We start from the raw sequence: 22,823 nt of genomic DNA on the forward strand, positions 1-22,823 counted from the left end.
CCTATCTTTGTGAGGAATCTTTCCAGATGCAATAATCTTCTAAATCAAATTTAGAAAGGTTAGATGGTTTTAAAACATAGTGAAATCTATTCCATCAAAATGCTCTTCCCCCACGAGAGTACGATTTTGGCAAGAGCCAAATGCTTATTTTATCTGTAACTTTAGTTATAACTATTACGTGCTCATTATAATTGTAACTATAAATTTAAATCTATTTTTCTTTTAAAAATTATACTCCTTTGTGCATATATGTGTATATATTCATGTGTATTTATTTGTGTGTGCATTTGTGTGTGCATATATATGTGTATGTATATGTACATATTTATGTGTGTGTGTGTGTGTATATACGTGGATGCACATGTAACACACCAAACGGGCAGGGGTCAGATGCCATCTTGTTGGAGTCAATTTTCTCCTACAATGTGAGTTCCTGGGATTCAATTCAGGGCCACAGGTTTAGTAGCAAGTGCCTTGCTCATGGAGCCATTTCAGCAGCCCCAATCCTAGTTTTGTTACAAAAAGCATATACTAGATAAAGAGATACTTACAAATTTTGTATTGGGGTATATGTGTTAGGAGTATTTCCTGGGTGGTACATAGTGGAAAAGTTAGGCTCCCCAAACCAGATTCTCCTCCCTTTGATGGCAGGTTTGTGGCTGCCTGGAGGAAGGGGTAGCACACAGAGGGGTCCAGGTATTTTTGTTATTGAAACATCATCAGTATCAACTGAAGGAGGACAGCAGAACTGGATCAATGAACATTGGCAGAGCAACAAAGGCAATCAAATAAAATAGGAAAATGAAGCGCTTCCCATGAACAGTACTAAGAATAGCTAAGTCTCCTGAGTGAGCTCTCCGTGCCATGAAGTGCCCCATGCCGTCCTCCCGACTATCTCACCCCCATCACACAAGGTCTGAGTCATGACAGGACTACCCATAGGGCTGATATCATAGTACCCATGACAGCTTCTGGAAGTATTGGACAACTTAGGAAGCTGCTTAGGCCTCCTCGGGTGTCAAGGGGATTTCAGTTCCATAGAGAGCCTGGTTCTATATCCTGCTGTGTAAAACTACAAAAATACAACCAGGGAAGGAAGGTCAAAACGGAGTCTCCATACATAATGACATCATTGCTGGTCCTTAATGGTCCCCAGAGGTGTACTCTAAGCTGTTTTCCCAGCAAGTGAGGAAAAAAAAATCCTAGCTGCCCTGCAGTCTTGCCTCCTGGGCTCTGCCCTAGGCTACGTATCTTACTCTCTAGAAGATGAACACCTTTCAGTTGGCAATTCGTCCTGACTATATAAAGGGGACGGAGGTGCAGTCATGGCCTATCACTCCCATGCTAAATGGTCTAGGCATGATCAGTGTTGTGGGTGTGTGGCCTGTGACTCAGGTCAAAAGAGCTTCCTTGGCTGAATATTGTTAAAAATCCATCACACCAGTGCTGGTGGCACACACCTTTAATCCCAGCTCTTGGGGGGGGGGCAGAGGCAGGCGGATCTCTGAGTTCAAGGCCAGCCTGGTCTACGTGAGCTAGTTCCAGGACAGGCTCCAAAGCTACAGAGAAACCCTGTCTCAAATATATATATAAACAAAACAAAAGAACAATCTTCATCAGTTTTTCACAAAGGGCCCAGTACTTTAATTTTGCACTAAGTGCTATGAACTATGTAGTTGGTCTTAGGTTTAGACCAGGATGGAGTGGTCCGCATGGGGCAGCGTGGAGCACTTGACTGAGCTGGTGGCCAATCCCAAGGCCCGTCACTCCGTTGCCACCTTGGAAATAAAGTCTAGAAGTAAACTTAGCTTCAAACCAGACTTTGAATGCTTGTATAACAAAATGCCTTGGCAAGATGGGCAGGGAATGCCGCTAAATCCCAGGTTTGGTAGCTAGGGAGTGAGGACCCATCCTCTCTTTTTTCCTTGACCCTGAGTTTGGCCACCCGACATCCTAGCACATAGAACTGCACCACCCATTTCTTTCTTTGGCCTTCTGGGACTCGGCAAAGGCAGACCAGTCCAAACTGAATTGTAACAGTGCTCATCGAGGCCTGCCATGGAACTGCCCTCCCCACCCCGTGTGTGTGTGTGTGTCTGTGTGTGTGTGTGTGTGTGCGCGCGCGCGTGCGTGCGTGTGTGTACGCATGTGTGTGCGGCGGGGGAGCAAGCTGCAGCCTCAGTCAGTCCACTCTACAGAGGGGCCTCTCTGGAGGCACCAGTGCAACACAGAGCCTTTGCTAGCCACATAAAGGGCCAGTAGCTCTATTCTAGGCATATGTTAGAGACACACAGAGAGTGTAGGCAGTGGTGCAAAGGGCATGGAGAGCGGGTTGGTGGTTGTTTTTTTCCCTAGGCGTGCACATAGGAGAATGATCACAGTTCTTATTGATCACACGTGTTTTCTATCACACCCTTTCATACAGCTTCTCATTTAACCCCCAAATAGCTGGGTTACTTGTTTTTTGTTTTGTTTTGTTTTGTGGGAGAAGGGGTGGGGGAACAAGGTTCTTGCTTTTTATTACAGTTGAAAAACTAGGGTCATTCCTCATACCTCCACCCCACCACCCCTTCCACCCCACCACCCCTTCCACCCCATCCAAGCCCCACCTGCTGGGACTTATGATTGTTCAGTCATCTTGCCTGACCGTGCTTGAGATTTGACTCGGTCAGAGATAAAATCCAGATGATTCAAACACTGCGGTGTGGGATACATTTAGGGACACTTGCATTTCTTCACGTCTCAGTTCCTTGAATCCCATGCTCTAGGAGTATCTTTATTTTATGTATATGGGCGTTTTGTCTGCCTATATGTCTGTATATGGTCAGAAGACAAGGTGTCTGAATCCCTGGAACTGGGGTCACAGGCAGCTGTGAGCCACCATATAAGTACTGGGAATTGAACCTAAGTTCTCTGAAGAATAGTCAGTGCTCTTAACCACTGAGTCATCTCTCCAGTCCCTTTTAAAAAATAACGTGGGTTTTGTTTTGTTTTTGTTTGTTTGTTTTGGTTTTTTTTTTTGGCAAGATAGGGTTTCTCTCTATGTAACCATGGCTGCCCTGGAACTTGCTCGATAGACCAGATTGGTCTCTAACTCAGATATCCACCTGCTGCCTGGTCATTATTATTATTATTAATTTTGGTTTTTCGAAACAGGGTTTCTCTGTGTAACAATCCTGGAAGTCCTGGAACTCACTTTGTAGACCAGGATGGCCTTCAGCTCACAGAGATCCTCCTGCTTCTGCTTCCTGTTACCTGGGATTAAAGGTATGTGCTACCACTGTCCAGTTGTTTTTATTATTTAAAAAATTATTTATTTTTGAGACAGAGTCTCACTATTTAGTCTCACTATGTAGGCCTGAAACTTACTATGTAGACCATGTATGTATGTACAAGTTCTGGACTTGTCTGCAGAGATATGTTTGTCTCTGCCTCCTACATGTTGGCTGTGTGCCACTATAACTGGCTTTTTAAGATAGGAATCTGTAACTCACCATGATTTCACAGCGTCAGGCTCTAGGCGCAGTACCTCAGTGCTGTGGACAGTACCGGCACAGTCCACATGAAGACATGCCAGTTACCCAGTTACCCCTCTTGCTGTCTGAACTGTTACCTGGTTTATTTTTCTCCAGTAACAATGTATTTCATTTCTGGAAGTTCTATTTGATTATCAGCTTTTATTCCATAAAAATACTGCCTTGTTATTACCTTTTACATTTTTATCTCTAAAAATACTTAATATTTTCTCTGTGTGTGCCTGAGTGTACACATGTGTCCTGTGTTCATGCAGGTCCCTCCAAAGGCCAGAAAGGCACTCACTGTAACTAGAGTAACAAGTGGTTTTGAGCTTCCAATGTGGATGCTGAGAACCCAACCTAGGTCCTCTGGACAAGTGTCTTAACTACTGAGCTATTTTTCCACACCACTCCTTAATTAAAAAAAAAACATATTGATACGGTCATGTACTGTTGTATGGTGACATTTCGCCTACAGGGAATCACCTATAGGATAGTGCTTTCATAGGTTATAATGGAGTTGAAGGTTTTTTTTTTTTTATCATGTAGTGGTAGCCTAACTGTCCTTTCTCTCTCTCTCTCTCTCTCTCTCTCTCTCTCTCTCTCTTTCTCTCACCCTCTCTCTCTCTCTCTCTCTGTATTATATATATGTGTAGTAGTTACTTTCCCATTGCTGTGATAAGGCATTTTGGCCAAGGCAACTGTACTAGCTAGTTTTATGTTAACTTGGCACAAGCTGGAAACATCAGAGAGAAGGGAACCTCAATTGAGAAAATGCCTCCCTAAGAAAGAGCTGGAAACAAGCCTGGAAGGCATTTTCTTAGTTAGTGATTGATGGGGGAAGACCCAGCCCATTGTGGGTGGGGCTACCCCCGTGCCCAGGCTGAGCAAGCCATGAGGAAGGAGCCAGTAAGCAGCACCCTCCGTGGGTTCTGTGTCATCAGCTGCTGCCTCTAGAATCCTGCCCTGCTTGAGTTCCGCCCTCACTGCTTCTAATGATGAACTCGAGATGTGGAACTGAGTGAAATTAGCCCTTTCCTCTCTAAGTTGCTTTGGTCATGGTGTTTCATATAGCAATAGCAACCCTAACTAAGGCACCCTTATAGAAGGAAGGGTGTATTTGTGCCTATGGTTCCGTAGGCATAGGAGTCCATCCTCATCAGAGCTGGGAAGAGTGGAACACTATACTATTTATTATTTTGAAGTGTATTCTTTGTATTTATTTCTAAACAGAACATTTGTTATGAAACAGTATGCCATGATACATTAGGAGGCATTGTGACTCCCTGCCTTACCCCATCTCTCACTCTCTCTTTCATTTTGAGAAAGTGTCTCATTTTCTAGGGTTACCCAGGCTGGCATGGAACTTGGGGCCTCCTACTTCAGCCTCCCCAGGGCTGGGGCTAGAGCTATACAGTACTATGGGCAGCTCTGTTGTATTTCTTGGTTGGCCCACACTGCCTAGGCTTGTGTAAGCGCGTTCCCTGATCTCAGCGACACAATCGCCCCACTACGTACATCTCAGCACCCGGCTGTCATTAGCTAACAAAGCTGTGCTCCTTTGTAAGGGCCTCATCAGGGAAAATGGCACAGGTCTAGCTGTGACATCTGACTCTCACTTCCTGGGATTGTTTGGCTTTGCTTATGAAAAGACTGGCTACAAATCTTAACTGAAGCTAATTTTTAAAATTACAGCTTATTAATCAGGTGAGTTCTTCTACCCAGGGGACTGTTAGAGCTGTCATTATGTTGGTCTAGATTTTTATTTGATTTTATAGATGATTCATTTGCACCTGGGTTGGATTCATGGCTGGACTTGTGGCCATTTCCTATTTGGAGGTTATTCCTCTCCCATGGGATTAATCTTCCACTTAGTGTAAAGAAAACGCAACTGAGCCAATTCCCTCTTCTCTGAATCTCGGTTTCCTTCTCTGTACGAAGTGGGTGATGGCAGGCAGGAGTGGGGTTTCGTTGTTATGGATGAGGGCGCCTGTCTGGCCTGACCCAAGTGCTAGAAGGATGTCAATTGTCTTCTTTCTTCCTCTTTCTTACTCCCCTGCCCTCTCTTTTCAGGGTCTCATGTTGCCCAGGCTTGTCTTGAAATCCCTCTGTAGCCAAAGGTGACCTTGAAATTCTGATTCCCCTGCCTGTACTTCCTGAGTGCTGGGTTATAGGTGTGTGGCATCACCTCTGGTTTACATAGGGATTCAACCCAGGGCTTCATTCATGCCAGTAAGCACACGGCCGCGGCCCTCAATCTTCTTGAGAACTTTCCTTTGAAGGAATCTTTTTCACTATCACATCCCGTCCCAAGTCAGAGGCAGCCTGATAACGGCCTCCATCGCAAGCACAATCGCTGCTAACCCCTTGCCGTTTCCACACGGTTCTCCCAGTGACTGACTCATCATTTCTCCCGGTTTCCCTAGACATCACCCCGGATACAGACCAGGCGCATCCTTTTCTCAACCTACGCAGAAATGCCAGTCTTAATGACTCTACTGTTCCCCCCGGGCCTCTAACAAGATCATCACCCATGGTTCAGAGCTCCATTGATGTTCCCAAAGCCTCGCTGAAGGATTCTGACCGGGTTTAATCCACCCTAATCTTTTCTTTATGACTTTGAAAGCCTCTCTGGGGTGTACCACAGAGGGAGCATCCCTGGAAATTATTGGCTATGTTCATGGTGTGGCTTTGGGCGTAGTCCTAAGGAGACTGTTTACCTAAAAGGACACGGTACACCTTCAGTGTGCACAGGTCCTGAGTCCCTCATCCAAAATACGTGGGATCTGAGTGTTTTGGATTCTTCATTTTTTTGAATATTTGTATGTATGTAATTGAGATACCTTAAGGATGAAACCGAAGTCTAAAGATGAGACCCACTTTTGTTTTGGACAAACAACTACAAGTATTCTGCAGGTAACTCCACAGGTTTCAATGCATCCATCATACGGGGGTCAGGTATGGAATTTTCCACTTGAACCACCATGTTGGTGTTGGGTGTGTCAGGTGTTCTCTGGGGTTGGGATGGAATTCCTAGATTTACTAGGCTGTCTCTGTGGTGAGGTCAGCCCAGATGAGAAGCGCCTCGGGAGGTGCTGACACCGTTTGCGGAATGAGCAGGGCATGAGGCACTATTCATAGTTTCAGACCTGGAAGCCCAGGAGGAAACAGACACTGAGCACGGCCCCGCTTGTGGAGCTTCCCGAAAAGAGAGGAACTCCCAGGAGAGAAATGCACTCAGTCTTCATCCCTTGAGAGCACCGCCCAGCACCAAGGGCCCATCTCTGGGCTCTGCCTCAACCCTTTACTAAAAATGCCACAGTGAACAGGTTTTCATCTGCGCAGTGTTCTGGAGTAACAAAAGTGTCGTGAGCCGAGGAAAAGGGGAGTTCGCATTCCAATTTTATTGATGTAGAATCTGAGAAGCTGAGCGTGAGAACAGGGTTTGAATATATGGGGTTCTAACATGCATCGTCACCCCATGCTTAGGAATTATAGGGATGCTTAACACAAAGATGATCACGCAGGACTTCTGGATTCTTATTAGGTTCCTTTGAGGTAAGATCTGCATGGCGTATAATCACTTTTAAAAAGAACTCATCGGCATTTAGTGTATTCAGTGATGACCACCACCATTTTCAGAGTGTTCTTCCCTGAGGTTTTATGCAGGATGAAAGGGAATGCATTTGAGACATGCAGCTCTGGCCTTGTCCCGGACCAGTGGTCTGGATTTTCAGATTTAATTCAGATTTCTCTCGGATACCAGCTAATATAGAGCTAGAAATTACCTAAAATTAGTGTCATTTGAAAATCAGGTTGAGGGGACATAATTCATATCCCAATCTAGTTTTCTTCCAAAATGGCATGTGTCTTTTCGGGGGAAACTCCCGGAGCAATCAGACATATCTACCAGGAATCATCTACATTATCAAAGAGCCTGCTCTTTGTTGGAAGAAGATTGTCTTCCCAGCCAGGCTGTGACATGCGCAGCTCAGGAGCCACCACAAAGCTCTCATTGTCTTGGGCATGCGGCAAAATAGGTGCTGAGCGGAAGAGCACAGTGACCAGTCAGCCCCAGATTCCAGCCACCACCAGGTAACCAGTATTTTCATTTCTTTTGAAACTGTGGGTTTGGTGTGTGACAAGATACACTTGTCATAATACTGTGACGAAGATGGTCAGGGCCAGCCTGGACTCTGGTCTTACTCCCCAGGCAACCTTGCCTGGTATAGGACCGAACACACTCTGGCTCCCACCCTGGATGTGCATCAGATGGAGGGCGGGGGCAGGGACCAGGCTAAGCTAAGAATAAAATAGTCTTTCAGTAAAGGCTCTGGCCTTCCAGAAACCTGGGGGCAGCCAAATTCCCAAGAAGTTGTGATAGTCCCTTTGGCTTCTGAGGGCACCAGGTATAGAAACAAGGTTGGTCACAGTGTCCAGGGTGGTGGCAGCTGAAGGCCTGGTGAGGAGTGTAGCTTGGAATCTGGATGAAGATCCATGCACTCAGGCAGGGTCCTATAAGTAGGTAGTGTTCAAACTTGTGGGAGAAGCCTCCTTCCGGGGGCGTCTCATGGCTCTCCACAGCATCATGCCAAGAATGCCAACTACCAGTCCACCTATTGCTGCCACTGGCACTGCCCAGTTCAGCACCTTGGAGGATTCTTCAACCTGCTGGGTCGGGAGAAGTTGAGTACTCCGAAGGGTGTAGAGGAACGGGCTTTCCTAGGGAAGGAGGCAGGATGATCAGAGGTTAAAGGCTCTCTCCACCCATCCATCGGCCCAAATCCCATCTCTAAAAGAGTGCAGTGACCTCATTACTGCATGTCCCTGTTGTAAATCTCTCTTCTTCACATTGTACCTGAATCTTCCTGTGGGGATGGGTCTGTCAAGGGGTCACCACCCAGCTACAATTCCTTATTTTTTTTTCTCCAGCACTTCCTTTCAAATGTGATTTTGAAAGGTGGGGAGTTGGTAAGCTACTGTTGGAAGAGTCTTGGGGTGCTGGCTGATCTGCCACCTCTGGGTCTTCTGGTCATTTTCCATCCCAGTAGTGCCTAGGGTTGAGGAAAAGTCAGGGCAAGAGGAGCCCTGATCTTGCAATGGATTCAAGCACCGGAGTGAGAAGTGGATGGGAGGGCGGGCATTGGAGCCTGCTTCCGTGGGCCCTACTGCTTGCTCTCTTAGTAAACAAGCATCTTGCACAGCTCTGTGGTCCTGGGTTGGGAGCTCCGATAAGTACTGAGGACTGAGGATATTCTCGCATTGTCCAGGAAGAAGATGCCCAGATACAACCACAGTATAAAGGGGAGGGTGCCCAGCACAGGGGTATGTTTGGAGGCATGAGCAGCAGAACACGACAAGATGGAGAGAAGCCCAGGGAATAAGGGGTCAGTGGGGTCAGAAGGAGGTAGACATTTTCACAGGCCAAGTCAGAAGTGAACAGAAGTACAACCCACATGGACACTAGGGGAACTCCTCTGGGAAGTGGGTCCATTTCCTTAGGGTGTCAGGTGTGTAATAGTGGGAGGTAGGTCTCTCTCCTTGGCAGTAGCGACCAGATAAGGAGTTACTTTCCAGGACAGTCGCTCAGTGTCTAGAAGCAAGTGGAGGATGTTGGAGAGTTGGAGGGACAGGCTGGGGCAGTGTCTTTATTGTCACCTCCCATCCCCGAGCTTCTAGTGTCGGGTTGGGCGTGACAAGATCCTCAAATCCTTCTGAAGTAAAGCAGTTTAAGGCATCTAGCTGATGCTGCCTAGCATGACTCCTCTCCTTCCCCTATTTTGTGGCAGTCAGAAGGGAAAGTGGTGAGGCACTGAGTGGCAGTGTGTTTAAGTCCCGCCCCCACACATCCGGTCAACTTAGGACAGGTAGGATACTCATTGCTCACGCACAGGCGAAGGACACTTGAGTTTGGTCCGGCTGTATGTGAAGTTATTGGAAGTTGTCTTACGGCCCACCGGTTCCAGCTGGAAAGAGAAAAAAGGATACGATGACTATAAAGAAGGCTGGGATCTGGCTTACATAGGATGCTCTCTTGGAAGGGTGTGTTCAAATCAGCCACTTGTTAAGATCTGCTGCACAGCACAGCAGCACTGGCTGGAGCTGACTTTTGACTTCCAGGGAGAAAAGTCTGTCTGAATCAGGAAGGACCCCTGAGTCGATGCCTCTAGACTTACCCAGAAAAAGACACCAGGGCCCCAGGAGAGAACCATCAGTCCATAGCGAATCTTTTAAAGATCGGGGACCAGAATGCCCACTGCCTCTCCACTCGTGGGTGGCAGTGATTGCAGACACTGTATCTTCAAGTTGATAAAATGGTGATCATATTTACCAACTTGTCCAAGTGTGTGCGGCTAGTCAGTTTCAGGAGAACTTTGAAAAGCATATTGGTTACCATGACATCCTTACTACACTTGGCTTGCCAACCTTAAGAAACTGGAATCTTACTGGAACTGCTTTATGGGTTGTCACACAGAGGAAAACATTTACTTGAAATATCCCAGGGAGCAGCTGTGGCTCGGTGGGGTGCTGTTAAATGCTTCCATTTCAGACTCTGGGAGAAGTAGCAGAAATACGATATACCCTCATCCCCAGTGACTTTAGGTAGTAGTCTGTCCTGGACTTGTGCCCCATGGGGAGGAAAATATTGGACACTTTGAACTCTGGCCTTCATTTGCTTCAGGTCTGTTCTTGGCCACCAAGCCCTGACCATGCAGGAAGTAAACACTCTCTCCATGTTGGTGACAGGCCTGGGCCCTGATCTCACTGTCTTCTGTCTAAATGCCTTCCACACCCATATCTTAGGGACTCAGGGGAAGGGGAATGGCTCTGGGCTTGGGAGGGATACCAAGAGCACATATCCGAACCTTTGCTTGCTCAACAATGACCATGCAGGGCAGATAGTTGCCTTCGGCAAGGCCACGGGATGACTGGTACTGACTGTGGTATATTTTTGAGAACATTTATTTTAGGGCTTCCAGAGAAATGATGACGGGGAAGCAGGCATGAACTGGGATAGGTTATGGATGTAGATCTATTTCTGCTTTCTTAGAGCCAAGGAAACCACTGCATTCTAGCAAACAGAAATGCCAGAGACAGAATGGACGCTAAAGGTCAGGTTGGCTGATTCCCAGCGTTGTCCTAAGAACTTACTGGCACAGGGGACAACTGTGACCCTGTGGGTTCAACGAGCCTCTATCAATTTCCTCTTCCTGTTGCTTCCCACCAGAGTGCATCTACTCCATCCTCACCCCTCCATCACCTGGGCTGTTGTTCTCTATAACATTTTTTTTTTTCCAGCCAGCTATATTAAATTCATGGTGAGTCCTCCCATGACCTGCCCCTTGGTGGTTGGCCCTATGATCCCTGCTACCTACTCCTCCCTAGGGCTCCTCAGTGGATTCTGTGGTTTCTAATCCTGTGTTGGTATGCTGAGGTCACTTCGCTGTTGCGGTTGTCAAATCTCAGCTGGACGTTCCCATTTGAGCTCTTGCCTGTAGCAGACCCTGATGTCTAGGAGGCAGCTCCCGCTTCCCATGCCCGAAACAGAACACAGTTTCCAAGTAGCTATCTCACCATTTGCTCAGTGTCTTAGACCCCAAGCCCCGAAGCCCCTCCCTAATCACTTCCCTCAGCCAGTTTTAAATACATCCTGTGATCACAGGTCTCCTCCATGGCTGTCACCCTGGACCTGGCCACATTCCGATCGTGCTATCTTTTCTCTCGTATCGGGGATTAGAGAACAGATGGGAACATGCCAGCCCCTTGTTTAAAACAGCTGGGGACGTGGCCCTTGCCTGTCTTTCTGACTCTGTTTCCTGACTGCTGGAGCATCCCACCGGCCTGTATGCGCCTCTGAAGCTTCGAGCTCATTCCTGATTCCACGCCACATGGTTCCTATTTCTTCTCCCTGGAACACCGTGGCCCAGACCTCTGCCTGCCTGGCGACCTCTTGACATTCAATTCGCACACCATCACTGCCATCCTCACTACCACCCGCTGTCCCTACCTCCCTGCTTTACGTCTTGTAAGGCCCAAATGTAGTCAGTTGTATATGACCTCGTGATGATCTGTCTAACGTGATTATCACCTGCCTTTTCCTGGCCACACTATTCTCATTCTTCATGGTTACATTTTTGGCATCTGGAACAGTACCTACCATGTAGTAGTGCTGGATGGTTGGTTGATGAATGGGCTTGAATGGAAAAAACTAAGAAGAGAAAAAGGCTTGGCACAGCCCCAGGAAGTGGAGCTGTTTTTCTAGAACCAACCTTCCTAACACAGGCACTGTGGGGGTACCAATGATGCAGCCAATCTCAGGCCTTGGCAAGGTATAGTGAGGCTGGCAGCCACTGGCATGGCCCTGGGAGGTAAAAGAGATCTCTAGAGTAGCTTCCCCTTGAGTGTTTAGACTGGGCAAGGAATTGAGAAAGAAAATCCAAGGTAAAAGGCCAGTGTAAAACTGAAAAGTAGAGGCAGGGGCTCCCTAGTGTAGCGGTGAGAGAAAGAGATTGGGGCCAAGTCCCCAAAAGCCTTATATGCTATGCCAAAGGGGTCTAACCTGCCTCCTTCCTTTCTGTAAGCATGGCACATGACTTTAATCCTAGCAGTCAGGCAGATCTGTTGGTTCTAGACTAACTTGATTTCTATGGTCAGTCAGGGATATATAGTGACCCTATCTCAAAACGAAGAAAGAAAAGACCTATTCCAGACAAATGACTTCTCTCTCTCTCTCTCTCTCTCTCTATATATATATATATGTGTGTGTGTGTGTGTGTGTGTGTGTGTGTGTGTGTGTGTGTGTGTATGTGTATGTATGTGTGTGTGTGCACAGTTGCCCTCAAAGACCAGAAGGACATTGGATCCCCTGGAGTTACAGGCAATTGTAAACTCTCTGGATTGGATGGGTTTTTGTCAGTTTGACACATGCTATAGTTATCTGAGAAGAGGCAACCGCAATTGAGAAAATACCTCCATAAGACTGAACTGCAGGTAAGCCTATGGCACATTTTCTTAACGAGTGACTGATGTCGGCGGCCTGTTGTGAGCTGTGCCCCTGGATGATATAGGAAAGCAGGCTGAGCAAGCCTGTAAGCAGTGTTCCTCCAGGTTCCTGCTTGAGTTCATGCCCTGGCTTCCTTCACTGATGGGCTGTGTTGTGCTGTGCTGTGCTGTGCTGTGCTGTGGAACTATAAGCTCAAACAAACCCTTTTCTCCCCAGGTTTCTCTTGGGGGATGACATTTTATAGCAGCAATAGAAACCTAAGACGCTGTCCAACATGGTTGGGAACTGAACTTGGGTTCTCTGCAAGAGCAGTGTGCACTCATAAACAGACAATAAGATGTCCCCAGTCCCATTGCTATATGTTACAAGTGCTACATCTGGAAACTAACAAAGAGAGAAACAAATACGTTACAGATAAGCAGCTGATCATTTGGGTAAAAGAACACGGTCAGTACTCAGAGGGGCTCCTCCCACACCTTCCCCGAACCCCACTCACCCAGAGAGACCATCAAGAAAGACAACACTGACTTTTAACAGCTCACAGTTAGCTGCTTGCCTTTGAGGCACACACACACACACACACACACACACACACGAGTGTGAACATATGCTGTTGACGTTTGCTTACTCTTGGTGTGTGGAAATACTCTAGCTTATGAATGTACAACAGTTTGTTGACGGACACCTGGGGTTAACCATGTGTAGTGTTGTTTACTCTTCTCTCCAGTATAGAATTGTTGGGCCTCAGGAAGTGCATAGGTTCAGCATTGTTAGATACACAAGAGCTTGCCAAGTGGTTGTAAACGCTCAACTATATTTAAAAGTCACCGGAGGATGATCTGGGGAGATGGCTCAGCCATGAAAGGCTCTGGAGCATTCTCACATACAGTCAGGACCGAAGCTGTTGTACTGGGGCTGTGAGTCTGGAGACGGCAGCTAAGTAGGAAAAGATGCAACTACTATTTGCATAGGGTTTGTAGATGAAGGGTTTTGTGTAGCAGCGGTGGAATAAGTCTCCAGAGGAAGAAGTGTGGGTTATTAAGTCTGGAGAGGCAAGAGGTCTCGTGACTTAAAGTGTATGTGGGACCATCAGCCAAAGTGCAGACACTATGTCATAGGACTCTAATTATGAGACATGAATTCACTGGCTGTATATGTGCCTATCGGGCCAGGAGCAGGAGGGAGGAAGGTTGGCCTTATGGCTGGGCCACCAGAGGAAGACATGGAAAATAGGAACTCTTGTTTCTGCTGAGCGAGGCTCGGCGAACTGGCTCACGTCTCTAGATCTTAGTGACACAGTATTCTGGCTGGGTGACCCCGCAGACCTGTTCCAGCTCTAGCAGCATATTTATCTGCTCTGCCTCTAGGGTGACATTCCAATAAGACGACGGACTGGAGAGTTGGCATGATGGTAGAGCCGTATGTCTGAGATGGTTTGACGAGGGACTCTGTAATTTCCACAAATTATACAGGACAAGGGACTGACACTGGGGTGGTTTGAGTTTAGTGGTGTTTTTTTTTTTTTTTTTTTTTTTTTTTTTTTTTTTTTTTTTTTTTTTGCTGTTGTTGCTCTTTTTGGTTTTTCAAGACAGGGTTTCTCTGTAGCTTTGGAGCCTGTCCTGGAACGTTCTCTTATAGACCAGGCTGGCCTCGAACTCACAGAGATCCGCCTGCCTCTGCCTCCTGAGCGCTGGGATTAAAGGCGTGAGCCACCACCGCCTGGCTGAGTTTAGTGTTTTTATTTATTTATTTATTTAAATTTGGAGTATGACTGGTGTTTTTAGCTTTTGTTTTTAAATCCCTTCCCTCCTGCCTTCATGGGATAAAGCCCTCAGTAAAGGTACGAGCCATGCTGTTGGTCCTCACAACAGACACCAATGGACTTGGTCATGTGTAAGCACCAGTCTGACTACTGAGCCTCAGGAGAACCCAGCTGTAAGCAGATGTAGCTTGATAGGAAAGCTGGGAAGGCAAGAGATGGAACTTTGCTTTCTCCTCTTTGGAGGACATGAGACAGGAAACAGATTCCCATTCCATGGAGAGATATTAAAAGGAAAAAAGTCATGTGACTTAGTCATTGAAGGACAGCTGACCTTCAATAACAAAGTCGCCAAAGAAACAACTAGGATTATGGCCTATAAACTTTGATTCAAAAAATAATTGTACAAATGTCCAGGCTGAGAGCGCAGGCCCTTGGGAGATTGAGGCAGAGACATTGTCAGTTCAAGGCCAGTCACAGAAACCTAGTGAGACATTATTTTTAAAATAAAAGATGAGTCCTGGGGCTCAGAGGCAGATATAGATATAGATATATCTCTCTATATATGATGCCTTCGGTTCAGCACCCAGTAAGAAAACAATAAAACACACACACACACAGCCAGACACAGCTGCAATTCTGGCATTTGGGAGGCTGAATTGAGATTATCAGGTCAGCCTGGGCTATGAGAACCAAGAAAATCAAGATAACCTGAGGAAACAGGTTGAGGGAAACACAAAGATATCTTCGATGGCAATTTAGAGTCCTGTGCTGAAAAAGAGTATGCTGGAAAGTTTTGGAACTGGGCAGACAGATGATGTCAATGGGAGAAAACCCCCAAGACAGCAGGAGGGGAAGAAAGCTGAGTCTGCAATTAAATAGGCTTGCTTACATGCTGCTCCGGCTGCTAGGGAGGAGGAGGTGATGTAGCTAAGGAGAAAGTCAATATTATGAGCCAGCTGAGGAAGGCACCATGCAGTGTCGAGTTGCTGACGGGTGTGGGAATATTTGCCCACGGTGGTTGGCACAGCCATCCTGGACTTGAGACTTCAATAAATAGCAGGGGTGTAGATGGTTCAGAAACCATGGGAAACATGCAGGCCAGGTGGGTTTTGAATTGCAGTGGAGCCCAGCTCAAAGGCTGGGAAAGCACTTCATTTGCTCTGAGCTAGATGACGTAGGCATCAGGGGTGATGGGTGAGGTACAAGGACACCTGCCCCTGTAAGCCCAGGACTGCATGTCCATTTTATGAGGGTCTTGCCTTCTTGAGCAGAAAGGACCGAAGTAGGCCTCCACCTGGGAGAACAGGCTGTGTGGTGTTGTCTTTTTGATGTCTATAGAAATAATTGCTGGAAAAGGAAAACCAGCCTACAGTTCACAATCCCAGAGCACCTAGACAACAAAGAGGACCCTAAAAGAGACATACAAGGATATAATCTTCATGGGAAGTAGAAAAAGACAAGATCTCCTGAATAAATTGGGAGTGTGAGGACCATGGGAGAGGAGAGGAAGGGAGGGGGGTGGAGAAAAATATATAGCTCAGTAAAAACAATTTTTAAAAAAGGAAATAATTGTTGGAGATGCTTAAGACTGAGTACTGAAAGGGTATTAGGGCTGACATTTGCCTAAGCTGAGTATTATGCTGATTCATTATCGCACAGATGTTGAGACAGGTGGACAGAGACCCTTTGCTCAAGGATGCACAGCTGTACTGATTCTATCATTACTGCACAGATGTTGAGACAGGTGGACAGAGACCCTTTGCTCAAGGATGCACAGCTGGTGCTCCCACTCAGGCTCAAGTCTGATTGCAAAGCTGTTCTCTTAGCAATGCCTAGGAAGAGTTGTAAGTATACAAGTGTGTGTGTGTGTGTGTGTGTGTGTGTGTGTGTACTCACACACACACACACACACACACACACACACATATATATATATACACTCTTCATAAAGGTATGTATACACGGTGGTGTGTATGTAAATAAAGATGGTCACTGGCAAGCCTGTGGCCCAGAAACCACACAGTGGAAGAGAACTGACTCCTACAAGTTGCTCTAACTTCCACATACTGCTGTGGTATGTTGTGCATACACACAATAAATAAAACTTTTTTTTCCCAGTGAGATAGCTCAGGGACAAGAAAAGCTCTTTCCATCCAAGTCTGACGACCTGAACTTGACAGAACTGACACCCACATCTGTCCTCTGATCCTCACGTATTCCCACACCCCAATATATTAGATGGCTCTGTGGCTAAGAACTTTCCGCTAACTCATGCTGTGCACGAGAACCTAAATTCAAATTCCAGGCCTGGTTGTTTGTGCCCGTAACCCCAGCACTGTGGAGGACAAGCAGAGAATGATAGAGCAGGGTAGCCAGTGTTCTAGCCTGTGCACCTGCACACACACACACACACACACACACACACACACACACACACACACACAAATACAAATTCAGCTGTTTGTCCTCGTGAAGGACTTAGCCAATAGCCTTAGGTTGCCCCTTTATCCACTTACCATGTTGTTCCAGAGGGCAATGGCCATCTCAGCATGCCCACGTTCTGAGAAGTGGAAACAGTCTTCAGAGAAGACGGTGAGGTCCATGTCCCCTTGCTGTGACCAGAGACAGGGAGGTTATCATTGGGATGGGGCTGCCTGATTCCCTTCCCAGCAGGTGACACAGCACTTCCCCTCCCCTCCTTCCCATTCTGCTTCCTTCGGCTTCAGACACTGTGGAAAACCTCCTAGGTTTTGGATTTGCTTCCTAGCAAACATGAATTATAGCTTTCCCAGTTCATCCCTGTCCTGGAAATGAAGAGGTGATGATTTTCCTCTGGGGCGGAAGGTAACTTGGTGGGGGTACATTTGGTCACTATTCATTTTACCGTTTCTAAGAATGTCTAAGTTCTAATCATACACACACACACACACACACACACACACACACACACCACATAAGAAAAAAAGTACCTTTGGGAGTCTTCCTAGCCTAGAACCAGCTGCAGCTTACCTCATTCAGCGGGATGAGGGTTTGCCGGAAGAAAGGCTGCACAACAACCGCGAAGTCCTCGCGCTGCAGGTACTGGGGCCAGTAGGAAAGCCTGGAGATGCCACTCTGCGGATGAAGAGGCTGCTCAACCCGACTGACAAGGCTAGACAGGCTCTACGTTAGCTGCTATGGGTTGGTTGTGACAGGAGTGAACCCACCCTAGACAAAAGGAACTTAAAGGGGCTATGCTGGCCCACACATGGATTCATCCTGCTTGGAAGGAGTTCCCGCATCAAGGGCCCTGGTTAGAGAAGTTCTCCGCTCACAGGCTCTATTGCTTTTATTAAATGTGAGTCGCTGATGACATTATATTGGCCACAGGTCTGGCTGCCCTCACTGCATGGGGAGAATCACATCAGTTCTTCAAGACTACCTAGGAATGTAGGATGACAGGGATAGAGAGCCCATGGGTTTGGGACTTAAGTACCAAAACGTGGGCTAGTAAAAGGATTAAATCAAGCTGGGCGGTAGTGGCGCACACCTCTAATCCCAGCACCTGGGAGGCAGAGGCAGACAGATCTCAGTGAGTTCAAAGCCGGCCTGATCCACAAGCAAGTTCCAGGACAGCCAGAACTGTTACACAGAGAAACTCTGTCTCAAAAAAAAAAAAAAAGACAAAACAAAAAAGGATTAAATTAAATTAGTTACATGTATATGATCTGGGGAGGTTGCCGAGGTGAAGGAAGAGGGAGTTGTAGGGGCTTTGAGGAGGATTATTATTTTATCATTGGCCTCATGAAGAGGGATTAGTTTGCAACAAGGCTTTGGGTGGGCTGATCATAAAGCGCAGCACAGATGTGTATGAGTGTTAGGGGAGCAGAAGCCAGTGGGGCTAAGTTTTCTGCTCATAGGGAGGGGGATGTGGGAACCAGATACACCAACTGTTCCCCTTGTAATGGTTCTAGGAAAGGAAAGAGGCTCTGTGATGTGACATCTACTCTGATGACTAACACTGTTACTTGCTCGGGCCTGAGCCAGGAGGCAGGGTTCCTTCCGGCTGTCCCTTCGGGATCGCTATTCCATCTTTCCCCGACCGTGACATCCAATGTGCCTGGCTAAATACTTTGAGAGATAGCCAGTGATTCCCTCAAATGCAGGTCCTATCAGTCAACCCCTGGTGAACACACACGTTCTGAGTGCCCTCAGAGAGCACAGCACGGACTCCCATCCTGGACGGGAAGAAGAGAGCGTCAAGTCACCTGGAGGTTCCAGTTCACTTTCTTCAGCTCCTGCATTGCTGTGGGGTTGTGAATATGCTCAAAGCAACTGCAGTTCCTAAGAGACAAAAGATCTTGCATTGAGGCTTCCTTGGGGGCGGCCCAGCTGTGTCCACCCCCACGGGAGTTTCTGTGCACAGGGAGCTGCCTGTGCTCCTTAATGGATATGGAAGGCTGGGGAGGTGTGGGGCTTGACACACTAGTATCCCTACGTTACTTGCATCCAATTCACAGAGCCCTAACTCAGGAATGAGGTAAAAACGTTGTGTCGTAGTTGGGACCGTCAACATTCCCTAAAATCTCGGGTGCAGAACGAAGGCTTGGTCCCAACTTTTGGCACTGTGGGTGGTGGTAGACCGACGAGGAGGTAGAGCCAACTTGAAGGAAGTAGTCACAGAGGTCATGCCCTTTGTTCTCCCACCCACTTTGCCTTCTAGCCTCCATGAAGTGAGCAGTCATGCTCCCCCATATACTCCCACCAAAAGGTCAAGAGACCATGGACTGAAAACCCTGAGACCAACAGCCAAGACAACTCTATTCTCATAAATTGTATGAAGTATTTTGAGGTACTGGGATCAACACAAGACACTTGTTTATAGTCGGAAGGATTGGCCCCTATGGCAAGGTCTCTTCCTCTTGTCATAGAGGCCCTCCGTCATCCAAGATGACTATTTCTCAACTCTCAGAGAAGGCCTGGGTGGAGAAGGGGAGAGTTTTGGGAAGACTGACAGCTCGGCCTCACTCCCCACAGTCCTGAGGCTTCTCAGTTCTACTGCTGAGTACTGGGGAGCTCCCTCAGGTCTACTGAGTGGTGGCTATGGGAAGGCCTGGAACGCCTTTGACAAGGTGGAATGTGACACCAGCACCCGAGGCGCGGGAGGGACTTCTCTCACTAACATGGCTCTTCCCCCTGGGGACCTGATTCCTTAGCTACCTTTAGAAGGCACCTATTTGTCATCAGACAGAACCCTCAGTCACAGCTGCAGAAACTGGGTCCCTGAGATGAATCCTTTGAGCCTTCATGCCCATGAGTAGCTGGCCTCCAAGTTCTGATTTTGAGGATGGGGGAAAAGGTATCTTCCGAGAGCCTGTTTTAGCCCATGAGTATATTTCCTGTTGATGCTACTTTGGGGAAGGAGTTACCCTTATTTTACAGGCAAGTACTCATGGGTTCAGGTCCAATTGTTCCCCAGCAGCAGGGGCAGGATTCTAAGAACACTGGAGGTGTCCTGGAAGCTCACTGTCCTCTGCAGGGAGGGGTGGACTTTGGAATCAGAAGTGCTGGGGAGGCCTACGGGCTATTTGGTGTGTCTCACTGTATAGAAAAAGGAAACTACTATCTGGGGAATGGAGTAGGCATTGGGCTCTACAGTCAGTTCCAAGTGTTTTCTAAGTCCCTGGCTCCCGGCCCTGCCCACCCCGGGGAACCATGCCCCGCACACTTACTGAACTGCCAGCGGCATGGCACACTTCCCACCTTTGCCCTGGTACAGGCCGGCCAGCTCCATGACCTCCACCACATTGATGAAAACCCTGGGAAGCTGCAGGAGGCAGAGGCATGGATTTCATGAGCTCGAGGTAGTGGGGGTTAGGAAGCCAGGAGAACAGTCTTCAATCTAACCTGGCCCACCTGATATTACCATCTGAGAAACGGATGCCCAGGGAGGGGCCTGTGTAATCGCACCGACTCTTTAGTGCCTCACTTCATCAGGCAGAAAAGTTGAGACCCAGAGAAATCCCAGCACGGATGAAGGCCCCAGTGTCTGCCTTCAAACCCAGGCCAGTCGGCTCCAGCAGGAGCTCCTTGCTATGCATTATCTGGCTTCCAAGTCAGTTAGAAGCTGTCCTGCAGAGAATTGTGTACAATTTTCCTAGATGCTAACCAAGGAGGGACCCTCCACACATGGCAGAAGTGGGAAAGAGAGCAGGGTTGCTTGCAGGACCAGGGAACAGGCTGCTCGCTACGCACTCCTACCTCCTCATAGAGGATGTCCAAGGCCCGCTGAATGTGCTTGACATACTCATCGACCAACTGGTTCTCCTGTAAGGGAAAAGGAGGCTCGCTGTAGCTTTCTATTCTGGGAGGAAGAATCAGAGAGTGAACTGAGCTACTCCTGTCCCCAAAACTCCTGCCTTCTTGCATGCCCAAGAGACCTGGTGGTGTTCTTTTTCATAAACATAAGCTCTACGGAGCAGAGACGAAATTGTTTACATGAGGGCATTTCTCACACCATGTGTCCACGGGCAGCTCTGCCATCCTCTGGTTTCCAAGGAGCCCCACAATCTAGGACCCAGCTATGCCGAAATCCCTGTTGTGGGATATTTATACACAGCATGAAAATGTGTTGCTGTGATTGGTGTAATAAAAACCTGAATGGCCAACAGCTAGGAAGAAGTTATGTGGGACTTCTGGAGACAGAGAGGACTCTGGGAAGAAGGGTGGAGCTGTCAGTCAGATGGAGAGGAAACAGGAGGTGCAAGGTGCAAGATGGAAGAGAGGTCATGTCACGTGATAGAATGTAGATTACTATAAATAGGTTATGTTTTTAAGAGCTAATTAGGAATAAGTCTAAGCTATAGACCAAGCTTTTATAATAAGTCTCCATTATTTGTGGTAGCCGCCCCGACAAAACAGTATGATTACAAAGCCCCAGGGGTTAAGTCTTTCTCGAGTACCCCAGGTCTCTAGTTCTGGGAAAGGACTGAGGGAAGAGTCTAGAAGAGCAGAGCCTGTGTGAGGAAGATAATCACACTGGTGTCTGGAATAGTCGTTCTCTGTGATCCACCAGGAGCAAAGAGCTGCCCGCCCACCCCCGACAGTGACCATCAAACACTCTACCACATCCTCCAAGTACTGGCAGCTGCCTTTCCCCAGCCAAATAAAATACAGGATGTCCCTAGCTTAGAACAAGATGTATTCTAAAAGGGAAAGTTTCCAAAGGCTTGTAAGTCCAGACATGTGTCCCCACAGAGACACATCAGGAATGGGGTCAGCTCCCAGGCCAGCTGGCTGGGGTTGTCTGGTTAACTTATCATGGTCCTGAAGGACAGCAAGGACACTCTCAAGTTTGGTTCTATTTTTTTTCGATTCCATTTAGAAGATTGTGTTACCTCCCCTTCCGAGAGAGGGCAGACTCTAAGCAGGCACAAGACAATCACTGGCCACCTACCTACCAGAAAGTGCCATCTGTATGTCCCAAGGAGGCCCTGCCCCCAGCGCGTGAACATTGGGTCCTTCTAGATTTTTCTTCTGAGTGGGGAACCACTTAGGCAAAGCTAAGTCTCATTTGCTCTTTGTTAACCAGAGGCTGCTGGGGTGGAATCAAATGCTCAGAGCCCAGACTAGTATGGCATTTAAAATGGAAGGACCTCTGTCAGAGCCCAAGGTGCGGAGGATGGGGGTCAGCAGTTTCACTCTCATGCCCAGTGGGGCTCGTCAGCTACTTACCGAGTTCTCACAGTAATGACACAGGTCATTGCCCCCAACGAAGAGTGTAACCAGCTTCCAGTCTTCCTTCAGGTTGATTGTCTGAGGGGACAGATCCTGAGGTTAGGGTTTGGGGACACTTGCTGGTGCTGCTAGCCATGCTACGTAGTCAGTTCCTCAGGAATCTTTTTTGTATCACACAGAGTCTGAAGACTTCTCCATCACCATGGTGCCGTGAGAAGATGGGCGCTCCTCTGTGAGAAGTGTGAGTGTGTGTGTGTGGCGGGGGTTCTTCTCATACACAGGTGACAGGCTACTTTTTCCCCACCACCAGTCCTCTTAAAGTGCTAGAATGATTGCGTCTCACATTGCCCCAAGCTCTCGAAAGGCCTCATGCATCATCATGCTCCTCCAAAGGAATTTGTGTCAAAAGACAGAGCTTGGGGACAAAGTCGGAGCTCTTACGGCCTGGGGTCATGGAGGGAGAACCCGGCAGGGTAGTATGGTGGGGAATACCAGGAAGGCCCCACTCAGCCTCCACCATAAAAGGAGTCCTCCAGAGGCCACAGTCCACAGCGCAGGAACAGGGCAAGTGCAAGCGAGAGTCTGAGGGGCTGGGGAGGGGGAGGGACTGGAACGGGCAGCCTATTTTTAGTGCTTTGTGTTTATATAAGAGGGCTCTGGGAAGCCAACTCTGGGATAAAGAGCCCAAGGCCTGTGATCTTGGCCAACTCCCCGCTCCACCTTGTCCTCCTGCAGCCAGCCCCGGGGCAGGGTGCCAGGCAGAGCGCCTGTGAGCCCCTTGAAGATCGGCCGAAGACAAGCTGAGGGGATCATCAGGCCCTGCATC

At 47.8% G+C, this 22,823-nt stretch overlaps 1 protein-coding gene across 1 annotated transcript in view; it reads right to left on the reverse strand.

Moving 5' to 3' along the window:
* Positions 1 to 6,895: 6,895 nt before the first annotated feature.
* The window catches only part of Plb1 (phospholipase B1), a 117,827-nt gene continuing 101,899 nt past the window's right edge, over positions 6,896 to 22,823 (reverse strand). The window contains exons 51-58 of the mRNA XM_087907381.1: positions 21,995 to 22,075; positions 20,522 to 20,587; positions 19,993 to 20,087; positions 18,529 to 18,604; positions 17,291 to 17,395; positions 16,798 to 16,893; positions 9,407 to 9,481; positions 6,896 to 8,237 (exon numbers count right to left, since the gene is read on the reverse strand). Of these exons, the coding sequence (XP_087763507.1) occupies positions 8,031 to 8,237; positions 9,407 to 9,481; positions 16,798 to 16,893; positions 17,291 to 17,395; positions 18,529 to 18,604; positions 19,993 to 20,087; positions 20,522 to 20,587; positions 21,995 to 22,075 (801 nt within the window). The 3' untranslated portion in view covers positions 6,896 to 8,030. The remainder of the gene's footprint in view (positions 8,238 to 9,406; positions 9,482 to 16,797; positions 16,894 to 17,290; positions 17,396 to 18,528; positions 18,605 to 19,992; positions 20,088 to 20,521; positions 20,588 to 21,994; positions 22,076 to 22,823) is intronic.

This window comes from Myodes glareolus, chromosome 6 (assembly GCF_982192425.1).
Source record: "Myodes glareolus chromosome 6, mMyoGla1.1, whole genome shotgun sequence".
Classification (NCBI taxonomy): Eukaryota; Metazoa; Chordata; class Mammalia; order Rodentia; family Cricetidae; genus Myodes; species Myodes glareolus.